Source organism: Pogoniulus pusillus, chromosome 2 (genome assembly GCF_015220805.1).
Source record: "Pogoniulus pusillus isolate bPogPus1 chromosome 2, bPogPus1.pri, whole genome shotgun sequence".
In the NCBI taxonomy this organism is placed as follows: domain Eukaryota; kingdom Metazoa; phylum Chordata; class Aves; order Piciformes; family Lybiidae; genus Pogoniulus; species Pogoniulus pusillus.
In genome coordinates, this window is record NC_087265.1 from 38108579 (window position 1) to 38122810 (window position 14232).

General features: G+C 40.5%; 1 protein-coding gene across 6 annotated transcripts in view; it reads left to right on the forward strand.

Annotated features, from left to right (window-relative positions):
* The window catches only part of PDE1A (phosphodiesterase 1A), a 272683-nt gene that overhangs the window by 207623 nt on the left and 50828 nt on the right, over positions 1 to 14232 (forward strand). For all 6 annotated transcript variants that reach the window (XM_064161668.1, XM_064161651.1, XM_064161676.1 and 3 more), the window contains one exon: positions 4544 to 4657. In XM_064161668.1, coding sequence (XP_064017738.1) covers positions 4544 to 4657 — 114 coding nt within the window. The remainder of the gene's footprint in view (positions 1 to 4543; positions 4658 to 14232) is intronic.

Consider the following 14232-nt stretch of genomic DNA (forward strand, 5'->3'; position numbering starts at 1 on the left):
CCAGCTTTCCTGAAATGGGCAGGGACACCCTACCCTAGAGCAGGCTGCCCAGAGCTTCATCCAACCTGACCTTAAACACCTCCAGGGTTGGGGCCTCAACCACCTCCCTAGGCAACCCATTCCAGGGTCTCACTGTTCTCATGGTGAAGAACTTCCTCCTCACATCCAGTGTTAATCTCCCCACCTCCAGCTTTGCCTCATTCCCCCTGGTCCTGTCACTACCTGATAGCCTAAAAAGGTCCCTCCCCAGCATTTTTATAGACCCTCTTCAAATACTGAAAGGCCACAATAACGTCACCTTGGAGCCTCCTCTTCAGACTGAATGGTCCCATCTCTTTCAGTCTGTCCTCATAGGAGGGGTGCTCCAGCTCTCTGATCATCCCCATGGCCCTGACACAGCTGTTAGCTGCCTGAAGAGGTGAAGGCTGGACTGATGCTGGCCCTGGGAACAGCATTGCTCAAGATAGGTACAAGCAGAGCTCATTTGAACTGTCAATAAATTCATTTAACAGCAGCTCTGTTAATGGTGTTTACCCAATATGACAGAAGCTGGTTCTCCACCCACTCTCTTTGTTAGTTGCAGATGTCTATTCCTCCCTCACAAGCTGAGGTTGCCAGTTTTAAAACGCAGTTTTCCATTGTCTCGAGAGAAATAATCTGTTCCTTTTTCTCTATGAATTTCTTTCTTACATGTCTTGTCATATTATCTCTGCATACAATTTTCTTTGCACTTTAAACCAATTCAGACAGTCTGTTTTTAATTCCACAAATTAACCCCTCTAGTTTTCTCTTGTTGTTTCTTGGCAGCATAGTTCACAAGCAGGGTAATACAGCTAGCCACGATTTTAAGTAGCATTTCAGATTTCCTAGTGGTATTTCTTAGGTTTGTTTTTGATTTACCATACTTAATGAAAAGAAACCAAGCAGATGAAGAGTTGCTCAATGCAACTGGAGTAATAATTATTTTTTATTTCTCTTTGTCCTTTTTAAACTTTCTTTGTCTTGAGGAATGCTGGACTATGAGTCTTTTAACACTCGTTGCTTTGCTTTATGAATTGACATACTTTTTACTAACATGTTGGTTTCAGTACTTAAATGTCACCTTTTAAACCTTGACACTTTAATACATGACATGACACCCATATTCAGATCATTCATATACAGCCCACTTGGAAGTTAATTTTTGTGACTTCTGACATAGCCTCATGGTTATGACCTGACAAGTGTCTGATCAGCAGTGCTGTGGCAGGATTTTATTGCTGTGGCCACCCTCCTAGTGGCAAGTTGTGCTGTAGACAGAGCTGGGTTTTTCTTGGAAGTGCACAGCAAAGGATGGGGGCCACTGGGCACAAGTTGCCACAAAAGACATTCCAGTTAGATATTGAGAATGAATAATCCACCACGAGGCTGGTTAAACAGTGAAACTGGTTGCCCATGAGGCTTGAGAAATCTCCATGTGTTCAAAGCTTGAGTGGAAATATCTCTGAGAAATTTGATCTAACTTTGAGGTTATACCTAGCTTTTAGGTGAGTCCTACTTTGAGCAAGCGCTTGGATGAGATGGGGGGTCCCTTCCAATCAGAATTATCCTGTGACTGTATGATAGATATGCACTGAGTCTGCTACAGAGACCCTTGAGGACATCTCCACAAAGCATGGATGCATGAGATGACAAGCTCACTGGTTGTCATTGAATTATGTGTCCATTTATGATTCTAGAACCTCTTCAGAGTCTCTTTAATTTTGACTGAGTGGCTTTTACAGATTGTCCAGCCAGTTGCTGTGCTCTGCATTCCTCCTAATCTATGAACTACTGCAGCTCAAGGTATTCCTTTCCTCCTTCAAGTGCAAAATGATTCCACATATCTGTCATATGATCTATGCCCTGAATAGAGTTTTAGAAAGAATTTGGAGCTATATTGAGCTACTGTTTTTTGACCATAGCTTGGCTCCCTGCTGTGAAGTGTTGCATTTTGCAATTAGTTTTTGCTTACACTTTAAAAAGTACAATTCAGAGACATGCTCAGTCAAACACAGAGAAAACAATACAAGTGATAGAACCACCCTACAGCTATTTGAAAATAGTGATGATGATGCCAAACTCACCTGGGTGTTTTGGCATTGGGCTCAGGATGGGTTATGTGTGTGTGTGTGCACCATTGAGGAGGAGATATCGCAGGAGAGTTACAGTGCATGTATTAGATACAGACAGGTGAGCGTCTGTGAGTTAACTTCTTCAGTCCATACGTACCTCTGAAGTGGATGGTATTGTGTACTGGAACTCCTTCCCCATGCATAAGGTTATTTATGTGCAGGAGATTTGCTCCCATGGTATTTCATCCACCCACTTGCTCTTCTGAGAAAGTTTTTAACACTGAATTTTCCATTCCATTGATACACAGTGCGCTTTGTAACACGCCAAGTAAGTATGGTTGTGAAGAGACTCACCTGTGGCATGTTCTATGCAAATTTGAATTGAATGAAGACTTTGGAGAAATAGAAACTTGAGGCTCTGTTTGCTTAAGTTGTCCATGCAGGTTGGACATAATTACACTTAGGGCAAATAACTATATGGAAGAAGAATGAAAATGATTGTATGGTGGAAAAGTATTTTACAGGTTTATGAGATATTTGAGTATCTGAATATCACAGTTTTAGTTAATACATTTCAGTTAGTTCAAATCAAATATTGCATATGCCTAATAAAATAATACATAGTATATAAGACAACATTATATAACACATTGTATATTTTTACATAAGCTTTTTCATGTTGTAAATATGATTTCTTCATTTAAAGTCATCATAGTCCTGGCTCAGTTCCAATTTACTTTTAAACTAAATTGTTGTTTTGTGCCTTTTTTTCATGTTTCATACACATATATACACATATATATAAAAGTTATGTTAAAATAATAATCATAGAGTCAACCAGGTTGGAAGAGACCTCCAAGATCATCCAGTCCAACCTAGCACCCAGCCCTAGCCAGTCAACTAGACCATGGCACTAAGTGCCTCATCCAGGCTTTTTTTGAACACTTTCAGGGACGGTGCCTCCACCACCTCCCTGGGCAGCCCATTCCAATGGCAAATCACTCTCTGTGGGAAGAACTTCCTCCTGACATGTCTCATAAGTTGCAAAAATCTTTTCTTACATGATATAAAACTGCAGGTTATTTCAATTCAGAGATATGGCACAGAAAGAAGGAGAATACTCATACTTCTTTTATCATCGGTTTAGTCACAACTCTACACAGTTATTCCTTAAGGTTTCCATTTCATTGCAGTTCTGTGACTACTCTATGGTTAAATCAATCTGCGTCAGAAGTGTTCTTCTCATTACATACTTTAGGAAAAATCTGGTATTCCAGAAGTTTATCTGCATGAGTGTATTACTACGGAGTTAATGAGACGCATTACAAAATCCCTTTTGGGTGTATACGTGTTTGTAATGTAAAATAAAGTTCTCAAAACTAAAAGTAAAAGCATATTTGGGAAAATATTTGTATTTTTCTAATGCTATAGGCACCATCTTTCATCTGGTGTGATGATTAATTTTCTGTAAATAGAGAACAGTGGAGCTCCACATGAACTCACGCTAATAAGAAATGCAAATTCAGCAGCAAAACATGGATGCCTAAATGAAAATGAAATACATTTTCATCAAACAAAATCACTGTATAATGGATGTGAAAAAAATGTAGTCGACCTTCTAAGCACAGAAAAAGTATGGGGGACAGACACACAAAGGGAACATGTGCAAGGAGGTACAGCGTGGGCCATAAAAGGAATGTGACCTTATTGGCATCGTGCCATGAGCTGGGGACCAGAGCAAGCCATGGTGGGGATGCTGGGGACAACCCAGAGGGGTGATGGGAGGCAGCAGTGGGAGCCCATTGCTGCCTGCCTTGCCTTCAGGCTGTTCTCAGTGGTATCTCCATTACATCCCATCAAGGAAGGGCTGTGACTTAAAGCTGCAGCTCACACCGTCTCTGGATGTTAGGAGGAAGTTGTTGCCAGAGAGAGTGATTTGCCACTGGAATGGGCTGCCCAGGGAGGTCGTGGAGTTGTTGTCGCTGGAGGTGTTCAAGAAAAGCCTGGATGAGGCACTTGGTGCCATGGTGTAGTTGACTGCATAGGGCTGGGTGCTAGGTTGGACTGGCTGATCTTGGAGGTCTCTTCCAACCTGGTTGATTCTATGATTCTATTTATTTGTTATTTAAAAGGTATTAGAGACTTGGGAATAGTAATAACTTCACAAAATAGTGTGGAATGGCTGTGATGGTAGTTACTGAGCCCTCTCTAACTTACTGGAATGTTTATACCTTTTTAAAACAGATCTTACAACTTCACTAAGCTGTGCAAACATGCAGTTCATCATTGGTGCATGTGTTATAAATGCAGTTATATTTTCTTTTAAACAAGACGAGAGTAGCAGTGGTGATATCTCGTCTCTACACTGGCTGTTGTGTTGGTTCCAAGGTTTCAAATGGAAATTATTTGCTATAAGCTATGCACTGATATATTTATTTTATTTTTCACAGATTAAGATGCCTGGTAAAGCAGCTGGAGAAGGGTGACATTAATGTGGTGGATTTAAAAAAGAATATTGAATATGCAGCATCTGTACTGGAGGCAGTTTATATTGATGAAACCAGGTAAGTCTAATGGGAAAAGTAAATAAGGAAGAGGATGCTTGGAATTGCATTTTAGAAATTTGTGGGTTGTGTGCAATTATAACTGACATAAGATGAAGGTCTGCACATCATTAGAATCATGTGTGGCTCTTAAGCCTTTTAGCAACAAGATTAAAGCAGGTAAGATTCTAAAGGTCAAATGTAACCCTCATCTGAAGAGTCTGCCTAATTCTGTTCCCCCTCACTTTCCTGATCTCCACAGTATAAAGTCATAAGAATATTCAGAAGGGTGGATTTTCTTCCCCCACAGGCCACATGGAGATAATCATGCTGAGTGCTCTATCACAGAAAAAAATAGGCTGTTTTGGAATTAAATGCTCATGAAGATGATTCAGTATACTATTATCTGGCCTGCAAATACGTAAATTCATTAAAAGCTGTGATTTATTGTGCAATGTTTGATGCTTTGTTTGTGATTATTGTTGCTGGCAGTACTACTGGCAATCATCCTTAATGTGGGTTGACTTCAATTAAATTTGTTCTTCTTGAAAGAATTTTAAGATGCATATTATATCACAGTTAACTAGTAACTTACAGTTTATATCTCAGCATGCTGGCCTCTGAGTTGTTTCTAAGCAGAATGGTCTTGTGAAGATGTCTGCCAAAACTGCTTCAATGCTGCTGGAGCTTGCAGTGTATGCCTTGTTTCCAAACTACATTTAAGGGGTCTGCAGTCATATTGATTATTTTGTGGACATAACTCTGTGTTTCCCTCTCCTTGCAAATTTGCATGTTTGACACACTGCTTAAAGTTTCCTCTGAAGCATGCAATTCACATACTAAACCTTTCCAATCAAGAATTTGGAGTATCTACTGTTAGGAAGCCTACCCATTTGACAGCAACGAGGAATTAAAACAATAGCAAATGAAACTGGTACCAGTGGCCCATTTTTCAGAGATGATACTGTCAGGCAGGATCACTTACCCTGAGTGCCTGCAAGTCCAGTTCTGTAAAAAGCTGATGAAAGCAGTAACAGGGAAGATTTCCCTGAGCAGCTTCCCATCCACACAATACAGTTCTTAGGGATACTTTCACAAGTGATGGTAGCGATCCCAAGTTAAACGCACAACTTCAAAAGCATTGCAGACCTCAGTGACTTGAAAAGGGCTCACACGTTACAAAAATGTTTCCAGATTCAGTTAAATTAATCTTAACTGAGTAGACTTGGACAAACCATCCTGTGTGACTTTCAGGGACCTGGGATTTGCTAGAAAATGGAATCAATTTAAAGTAAATATTTGTAAATGTATTGGTAGTTAATGTGCCACTATGGATATATCTATATCTATATATATATCAGTTTTGCTAGAATAATACCTTAAAACAGAATTACTTTAATTAAATTTACTTTTCACCTTTTATTCTTTCTTTTTTTAATGTTTTGAGTTTCACTCCCTGTAGCCTTAATTTTGATTTCTAGTAAATGATTTTGATTCAAATTTCTCGTCTTTGGACTAATGAAGCCTACATGAGGTGTTCAAGAAAAGCCTGGATGAGGCACTTAGTGCCATGGTCTAGTTGACTGGCTAGGGCTGGGTGCTAGGTTGGACTGGATGATCTTGGAGGTCTCTTCCAACCTGGTTGATTCTATGACTGATTGAAATTCAGACTCAGAGTGGCACATTTTTTCAACCTGGTGGCCTTTATATTAAACTTGTGTGAAGCTAAAAAGACAGGCTGAGACTCTGCTTGCTGGTTGGGCAATGTTATGCATAACACTGTATTAAAGTTTGACACTTTCCCATTAAAAACAATTTGTAAATTAAGATATTTACTGTGTGCCAGAGAGAGACTATACTTGCCACTCGGACCTTCCTAGTGAGCTCACTTGCATAGCAAACTGCAAAGATAATTACTTTTTTAAATAGGATGACCAATATTCTGTAGTCTGAATCTGCACTGAAATGTATAGAGATAAGCACACAAAGAAGGTCTCTTCAGCTTCTGGAAAGCAAATCCTTAAGGAACAAATGCAGTATATCATTGGAGGCTGAAATTAGCTTGCGTGGTTACATTCGTCCTTGTTCCTACCAAAGAATACAGGTTCTTTGTTCTGCACAGAGCTAGCACTGTTGGGAGTCTGGAACTGAGTTAATTGAACTCATTAGTAGATTAGAAATAATAGTTTAGATTGCAAGCAGATTTGCTCATTCCTGCTGAGCCTGAGCATGCACTTTTAGACGTTGCAAAGTTCAAATTATTTCAGTAATTTTCTTACATGTGAATTGATGTATGGATAAAAGTAATTGCTATGGTATAGCAGTTACCACACCGAGTAAAGCAGAGAGAAAAGCCATCTGAGTACATGTTACTTTTATTAACAAAGTCCCAGAAGGAAGTTGCATGCTTTAAAGGGTATAATAGTTCCTGAGATTTAACTTGTAAGATAAAAAATTAATAGTGCCTAGTTTTATAATGTACTAAGTACTGCAGACTTAGGAGCAAAGGTTCAGCACAGAGTTTTTGCAGCTCACATGGAAATAACCATGCTTTCTATTTTAAGACTATGCTTGAGCCCTGAATTTTGTTCTGATGAATTTACTGACTCACTGCTTACATATCCAAACAGAGGAAGACCTCAGCTTCAACTAGTAGCCTAAAAATCTTATCTGTGATATTCTCTTCTTCCCCACCTTTCTGAAAGACAGACTTCAACAGCAGCTGAGCCACCTTAAATTTCCTACAGTTAGACTAGGAATAGGAACTAACAGAGAATTGGTTAGGAGCTTCCTCCTAATGCAACTTTCTGTTGTAATGTACATCCTACTAAGCTAAGTAACGGTCTTGCTGGTAGTCTTCCACCTAATTTCGCACACAGAGATGGGGAAAAAAACCCAGAAACAAACAAGCCAACAAAAAGAAAGATCAAAAGTAAGGTCAAAAAAAGATTCAAGCATTAAATACCTCATAGTGTGTTCAGTAATACAGCCAAGGACCAAAGAAGAGCCTGGTCTGGGGAACAATTTATGCTACTTAAAAATGAAATCTCAGGCATTACTTTAGCAACAGCACTTTTCTTTTTATAAGCCTGATCCTTTCCAATTTCTTGCAGTGGGAGATACCCTTTTTTGTGTTATATATATTATTACTTCTTGTGAGTTGATTGGAAGGCCTGTATCATTCTAGAGTTATGTGTGCACAATGAAGCACACGCAAACATGCAAGCTGACGGCACCTTGAATCTTTATTTACAGCATAACAATCAGCTGGAAACAGTTGTAGAATTCAAACCCTTTAATGGGGCATGAAGCACTTTCATCTGCTCCTCTGTTCTACACTGTAGCTTTTTATTTGACTATATACATTAATTTCCATACATGCTTTTTATAAAATGATATGCAACTGCACTGGGGAAAAGGCAGAAAAATAATAGGCTTTATTTGTAGACTTCTGAGAGTGGACTCCTTAGAAACAGGGAAAGGCACTAGGAGTAGCCGTCCATGGTTATGAAACACTATCAATATCCCATAGAAAAGGTTCTGAGTTGATGGAAAATTTGAAACCACAGAGAAATCAGACATACCTAAGTGTTACTTTCCTAGGTGCTTAATTATTTGCCAAATAATAAGCTTGTGTCACAAGCATTTTTAAGGACTACTTCATCTCTCAGTGCTGAATAATTATAAGCTGTACTTAACACTTCCTTGAAAGGGATCTAGCACTTCAGTAGCTGAAGCAGAGGTTCACTGTCAGCTGAAAATAATCCATGAAACTCACAGTTCCAGTCCCTCAGCAGCAGTTCTCCTCTGTGGAGGAAGTTCAAACTTACTCAATAGGTGTTATAAATAATTCTGACAAACCTTGCAGAATTTTCTCCATTAGTACCTGCCACTTGGCTTAAGGTAGTGGAAGAAGGATATTTAGAGTCAAACAGGAAATAAATGCAGCCTGATAATTCACTCATGACAGCTGTTCTGTTCCTTGTAAACACAGCTCTTTATTTGTGCTGAGAAAAAAAGAAGTTAAATAAAATCTAGATGGAAATGACAAAATTAATAAAATATGTATGTATTGAAAAGCCAAATAAAACTAAAACTTAAACTTTATGGAGGAGAATGCTTTTAAGTTGCTCTGGATAAAATCAGAATATTTTATTCCAGTTATGGTCTTATAGTGCTTTTAAATGGCTTTAATATTTAAAGATATATACTTGATTCCAGGAGGATATTTGTCTCTGCGGGTTCAATGCCATACATGGTTTTTAGTTTGCTTTAGGCTTTAACATCCTGAGGACTTTTGACTTAGAACAAATTAAGTTTCAGTAATATATGGAGTAGGTCTCTTGGATATAGCTGTAAATTACTTTTAGCACATTTGATTCAATAAGAGAAAGTAACTATAAGTTATTGCTACAATCATGAAGCAAAAGGAAATCTCATCAAGGATAACTGTGTTATAAAATCATAGAATCAACCAGGTTGGAAGAGACCTCCAAGATTATCCAGTCCAACCTAGCACCCAGCCCTAGCCAGTCAAGTAGACCATGGCACTAGGTGCCTCAGACAGGCTGTCCTTGATCACCTCCAGGGAAGGCGACTCCACCACCTCCCTGGGCAGCCCATTCCAATGCCAATCACTCTCTCTGTGAAGAACTTCCTCCTAACATCCAGCCTATACCTCCCCCAGCACAACTTGAGACTGTGTTCCTTACCCTGCTGGCCACGCTGCTCTTGATGCAGCCCAGGACACAGTTTTTCTCTGGGCTGCACATGCACACTGCTGGCTCATGTTGAGCTTTTCATCAACCCAGACCCCCAGGTCCTTTTCCTCAGGGCTGCTCTCCAGCCATTCTCCAGCCAGCCTGTATCTGTGCTTGGGATTGTGCTGACCCAGGTGCAGGACCTTACACTTGGCCTTGTTGAATTTCATGAGGTTGGCCTGGGCCCACCTCTCCAGCCTGGCCAGGTCCCTCTGGATGGCATTTCTGCCCTCTAGCAAGTTGACTGTGCCACACAGCTTGGTGTCATCTGCAAACTTGCTGAGGGTGCACTTGAGTCCTCTGTCCCTATCACTGACAAAGATGTTAAACAGCACTGGTCCCAGCACTGACCCCTGAGGGGCGCCACTGGTCTCCAGGTGGACATTGTGCCCTTGATCACCACTCTCTGTGTGCAGCCATCCAGCTAATTCCTTATCCAGCAGTGCTCCATGCATCAAATCTGTGTTTTTTCAGTTTGGTGACCAGGATGTCATGTGGGACAGAGCCAAATGCCTTACTCAGGTCCAGGTAGGTGACATCAGTTGCACTAAATGCTTCTATGGTTTCTGGACTTGAAGCACTGACAATCAAATCTCCAAATTGTGGACAAAAAGCAAGTAGTTTGAATTACAGTTATGTCACTTGCCAGAGAACGAGTTTTGTCAGTTCATCTCACCAAAGGCCTGCATGACAATTAAATTAGGCAACAGAAGTATTTGGGTTAGGAAAGTACATGTGTGTATCTTTTATCTTTGTCTCATGGAGCCTAAGGAAAAAGAAATCAGCAAATGCTTGACTAGGTGCTGGTGCTCACAGAAGTGTATGCTGAGGAAGTGTGAATGGAGCTTAGCAGCAACCTAACAAGTAAGTCCTCCTGTTTCCAGGAGATCCTGAGGCGATGAATGGTCAGCATGGCTTGGGTGGCTTTCAGTACATGGTTTTGCTGATGTTTGCAAGCTGGAGACAGCTTCCTGGTGTTTTCAGGTTTTTCAGTAATGCAACAGAATCCAAGTTCATGACAGCTGCTCCATGTTAGGCTGTTAATATCTCCTAAAATAATTAACTGGGATACTTATTTGATAACCCTATACATTTTAATATTATTTTCTAGAGATCCATAGAGATTCCTGCTGAGCATCTCGCAGCAGAAATCTGCAACTTGGCATTACAGCATTCAGTTTTCACCCGTAGCACACATCATCTAGCTGACTCTGTGAATCTTGTACTTTCGCTGACTGTAAGGCTCTGGTTATGGAAGAAACTACTAATTCAGACACTGCTGTCCTTTTAGGGTAACCAGCAGAGATGGTCACACTGTTGAATCTCTTTGCAGGTGCAAGGACTGAGAAAAGTTAAATAAAAAGAGATGCAGATATTTGTCATAATGTTAAAAAGCATATCTTACCAATCTCTTTACCTGAAGACAGATTAATTTGTTCTTTTATACATAAAGGTAACTATATGCTTCATTCACAGGAAAGTAGGGCATCCAGACAGTGCTGTAATTTATTTTGAGGGATCTAGACAATACTTTTTCTCTTTTTGAAGAAATATCTGGACAGTAAAGAAACGAATCATAGAATCAACCAGGTTGGAAAAGACCTCCAAGATCATCCAGTCCAAGCCAGCACCCAGCCCTATCCATTCAACTAGACCATGGCACTAAGTGCCTCATCCAGGCTTTTCTTGAACACCTCCAGGGACGGTGACTCCACCACCTCCCTGGGCAGCCCATTCCAATGCCAATCACTCTCTCTGGCAAGAACTTCCTCCTAACACCCAGCCTAGACCTCCCCTGACACAACTTGAGACTGTGTCCCCTTGTTCTATTGCTGGTTGTCTAGCAGAAGAGACCAACCTCCTCCTGGATACAACCTCCCTGACAGGTAGTTGCAGACAGCAATGAGGTCCCCCCTGAGCCTCCTCTTCTCCAGGCTGAATAACCCCAGCTCCCTCAGCATCTCCTCATAGGGTTTGTGTTCCAGGCCCTTCACCAGCCTTGTTGCCCTTCTCTGGACACGTTCCAGCACCTCAGCATCTCTCTTGAGTTGAGGGGCCCAGAATTGGATGCAGTACTCAACCTAATCAACCTAATGATAAAGTGGAATGGGATACTGTATTTGCTAACTATTTTAAAAGTACGGTCTATGTAATTCCTTCTTAGCAAAGGAAAGATTGGAAGTGTCAATTATTTAAGCATAAAGTGAAATTGTAATCTTAAATATCATATGTGCTGTGTATATTGCTCTCCCTCATGTCCAACCCATGGTTAAGTGTATTTTCCCTGAATTTGCTTTGTCTACAACAGATGTACCATTTGAAGTAAATAATTTAGTTCATCTATTAAGGGAAGCTACAGATGATACTTCTAAAAAGCTGCAATTGAGAAAAAGCTTGCTGTGTTGAGATTAATTCAGTATATTTCACACTTATAAAAGCTTAATATGTGCCTTCAAAATATTTTGTACTAAGCTTACAATATCAAAGTCGTAAAACAAAATGCACTTTAAAACATTGAAAATCTGTTAAATTTTGACTAAAACTCTTCAATTCAGTTTGAATAGTTAATAAATGACCTGCATCCCTTTCCCAAACTTTTCTGTATCAGAGTTATTGCTATTAATTTACTTACGAGTCATGCCCTGAGATAGTTCTTGCCCTATATATCTTTATTGATGACCTGGATGAGGGAATTGAGTGCAGCATCAGTAAGTTTGCAGATGACACCAAGCTAGGAGCAGGTGTTGATCTGTTGGAAGGTAGGAGAGCCTTGCAGAGGGACCTGGACAGGCTGGATGGGTGGGCAGAGGCCAATGGGATGAGATTTAACAAGGCCAAGTGCAGGGTTCTGCACTTTGGCCACAACAACCCCAAGCAGCACTACAGGATGGGGACTGAGTGGCTGGAAAGCAGCCAGGAGGAAAGGGAGCTGGGGGTACTGATAGATAGTAAGCTGAAGATGAGCCAGCAGTGTGCCCAGGTGGCCAAGAGAGCCAATGGCATCCTGGCCTGTATCAGGAACAGTGTGGCTAGTAGGAAAAGGGAGGTTATTCTTCCCCTGTACTCAACACTGGTCAGGCCACAGCTTGAGTCCTGTGTCCAGTTCTGGGCTCCTCAATTCAAGAGAGATGTTGAGTTACTGGAACGTGTCCAGAGAAGGGCAACAAAGCTGGTGAGAGACCTGGAACACAAACCCTATGAGGAGAGGCTGAGGGAGCTGGGGTTGTTCAGCCTGGAGAAGAGGAGGCTCAGGGGGGACCTCATTGCTGTCTATAACTACCTGAAAAGAGGCTGTAGCCAGGTGGGGGTTGGTCTCTTCTCTCAGGCAACCAGCAACAGAACAAGGGGACACAGTCTCGATTGTGCCAGGGGAGGTCTAGGCTGGATGTTAGGAGGAAGTTCTTCACAGAGAGAGTGATTGGCATTGGAATGGGCTGCCCAGGGAGGTGGTGGAGTCACTGTCAATGGAGGTGTGTTGGAAAAGCCTGGCTGAGGCACTTGGTGCCATGGTCTAGTTGATTGGCTAGGGTTGGGTGCTAGGTTGGACTGGATGATCTTGGAGGTCTCTTCCAACCTGGTTGATTGTATGATTCTGTAGTGGTTCCAGAATACCACAACTGAACTCAAACCAGGAAAATGTTAGCTCACAGCTCTAATCCTGAACAATAATAATTTTAGTCAATATCCTAACCTGAATCTTAAGATTGTTGATGGCCTTTGATATCTATGTCTGTATTTCTGAATACCCACTACATGTCAACAATGAATGTTTACACTAACAGCAGTCCTTACTCCATTACTTTTCTGCCATTGTAATAATTATGTTTCATTCAGTCTTATCCCTTTATTGCAGTTAAGTGGTTTTTCTTACTATAAGGACAATTCTTCTGAGAACGTGTTGGTAAACTCTTCATCCCATTTAGAAAGACCTTTATGTATGAAAATGCAGCTCAACCTTTTTTGTAATTTGTTTATCCTCAGTGGGAGTCAAGAGAATCTTTTAGTGGACATTAGTGGAAAATGTAGTGGAGTATAGAGGATGTAAATATTGACTGAATCTATTGATTCATACTTATTCAGGAAGATGGTGAGACACTAGAACACAAACAGTAGAGAAAAATATGAATTGGTTATTTGGACTATAAATTCTCTTTGCCTTCTGCATTTTAGACCTGAAAAGGACAATGATCGGTTCATTCTTAAGGGGTTGAATATTCCCTTGATTAGTTCACTAAATGGTGAAGAGTTCATACCTAATTCTCAATCCCTTCTCTGGAAATCTTTCATCTTCTCAGGCAGCATCATGATTGCTTGGTATTGACAGATTTTTTCCCCCCCTGTAGTCATGATCCAATTCCCCCCCCTCCTTTGTCTTTCTTCTCCATAGTGCATCTGATATATTCCTAAGGGAAGAGAAATATACTTCTGCCTAGTCCATTACTATATTTAAAATTCTGATGAAATTAAGTAAGAGGTAAGAAATTATCACTACTCAAATTTTGAAAGATTGCTCTTGGCAAAAGAACACAGTACTGTGACAAGAAAATCAGCTTATTAGTTACTATGACTGCAATATTAATTGATTGCTAAGCTGAAATGCCAAGGGCCATATCTCACTTATTCCCACAACTGTCAATGGGAGTTCCACTCGTGGAAAAAATAGAACTAAATAACCCAAGCCTCCCCCTCTCCTTCCTACGCATATATCTTCCTCGTATTGCATCTACTTAGTGCACTGATGATATAAGAGCAAAATAAGTGTATGTAATGCTGAAATTCTGACTTTGTGTTGAAAAAGTAAAACCCCCAAAAAGGTACTTTTTGTGGCATCTTGTG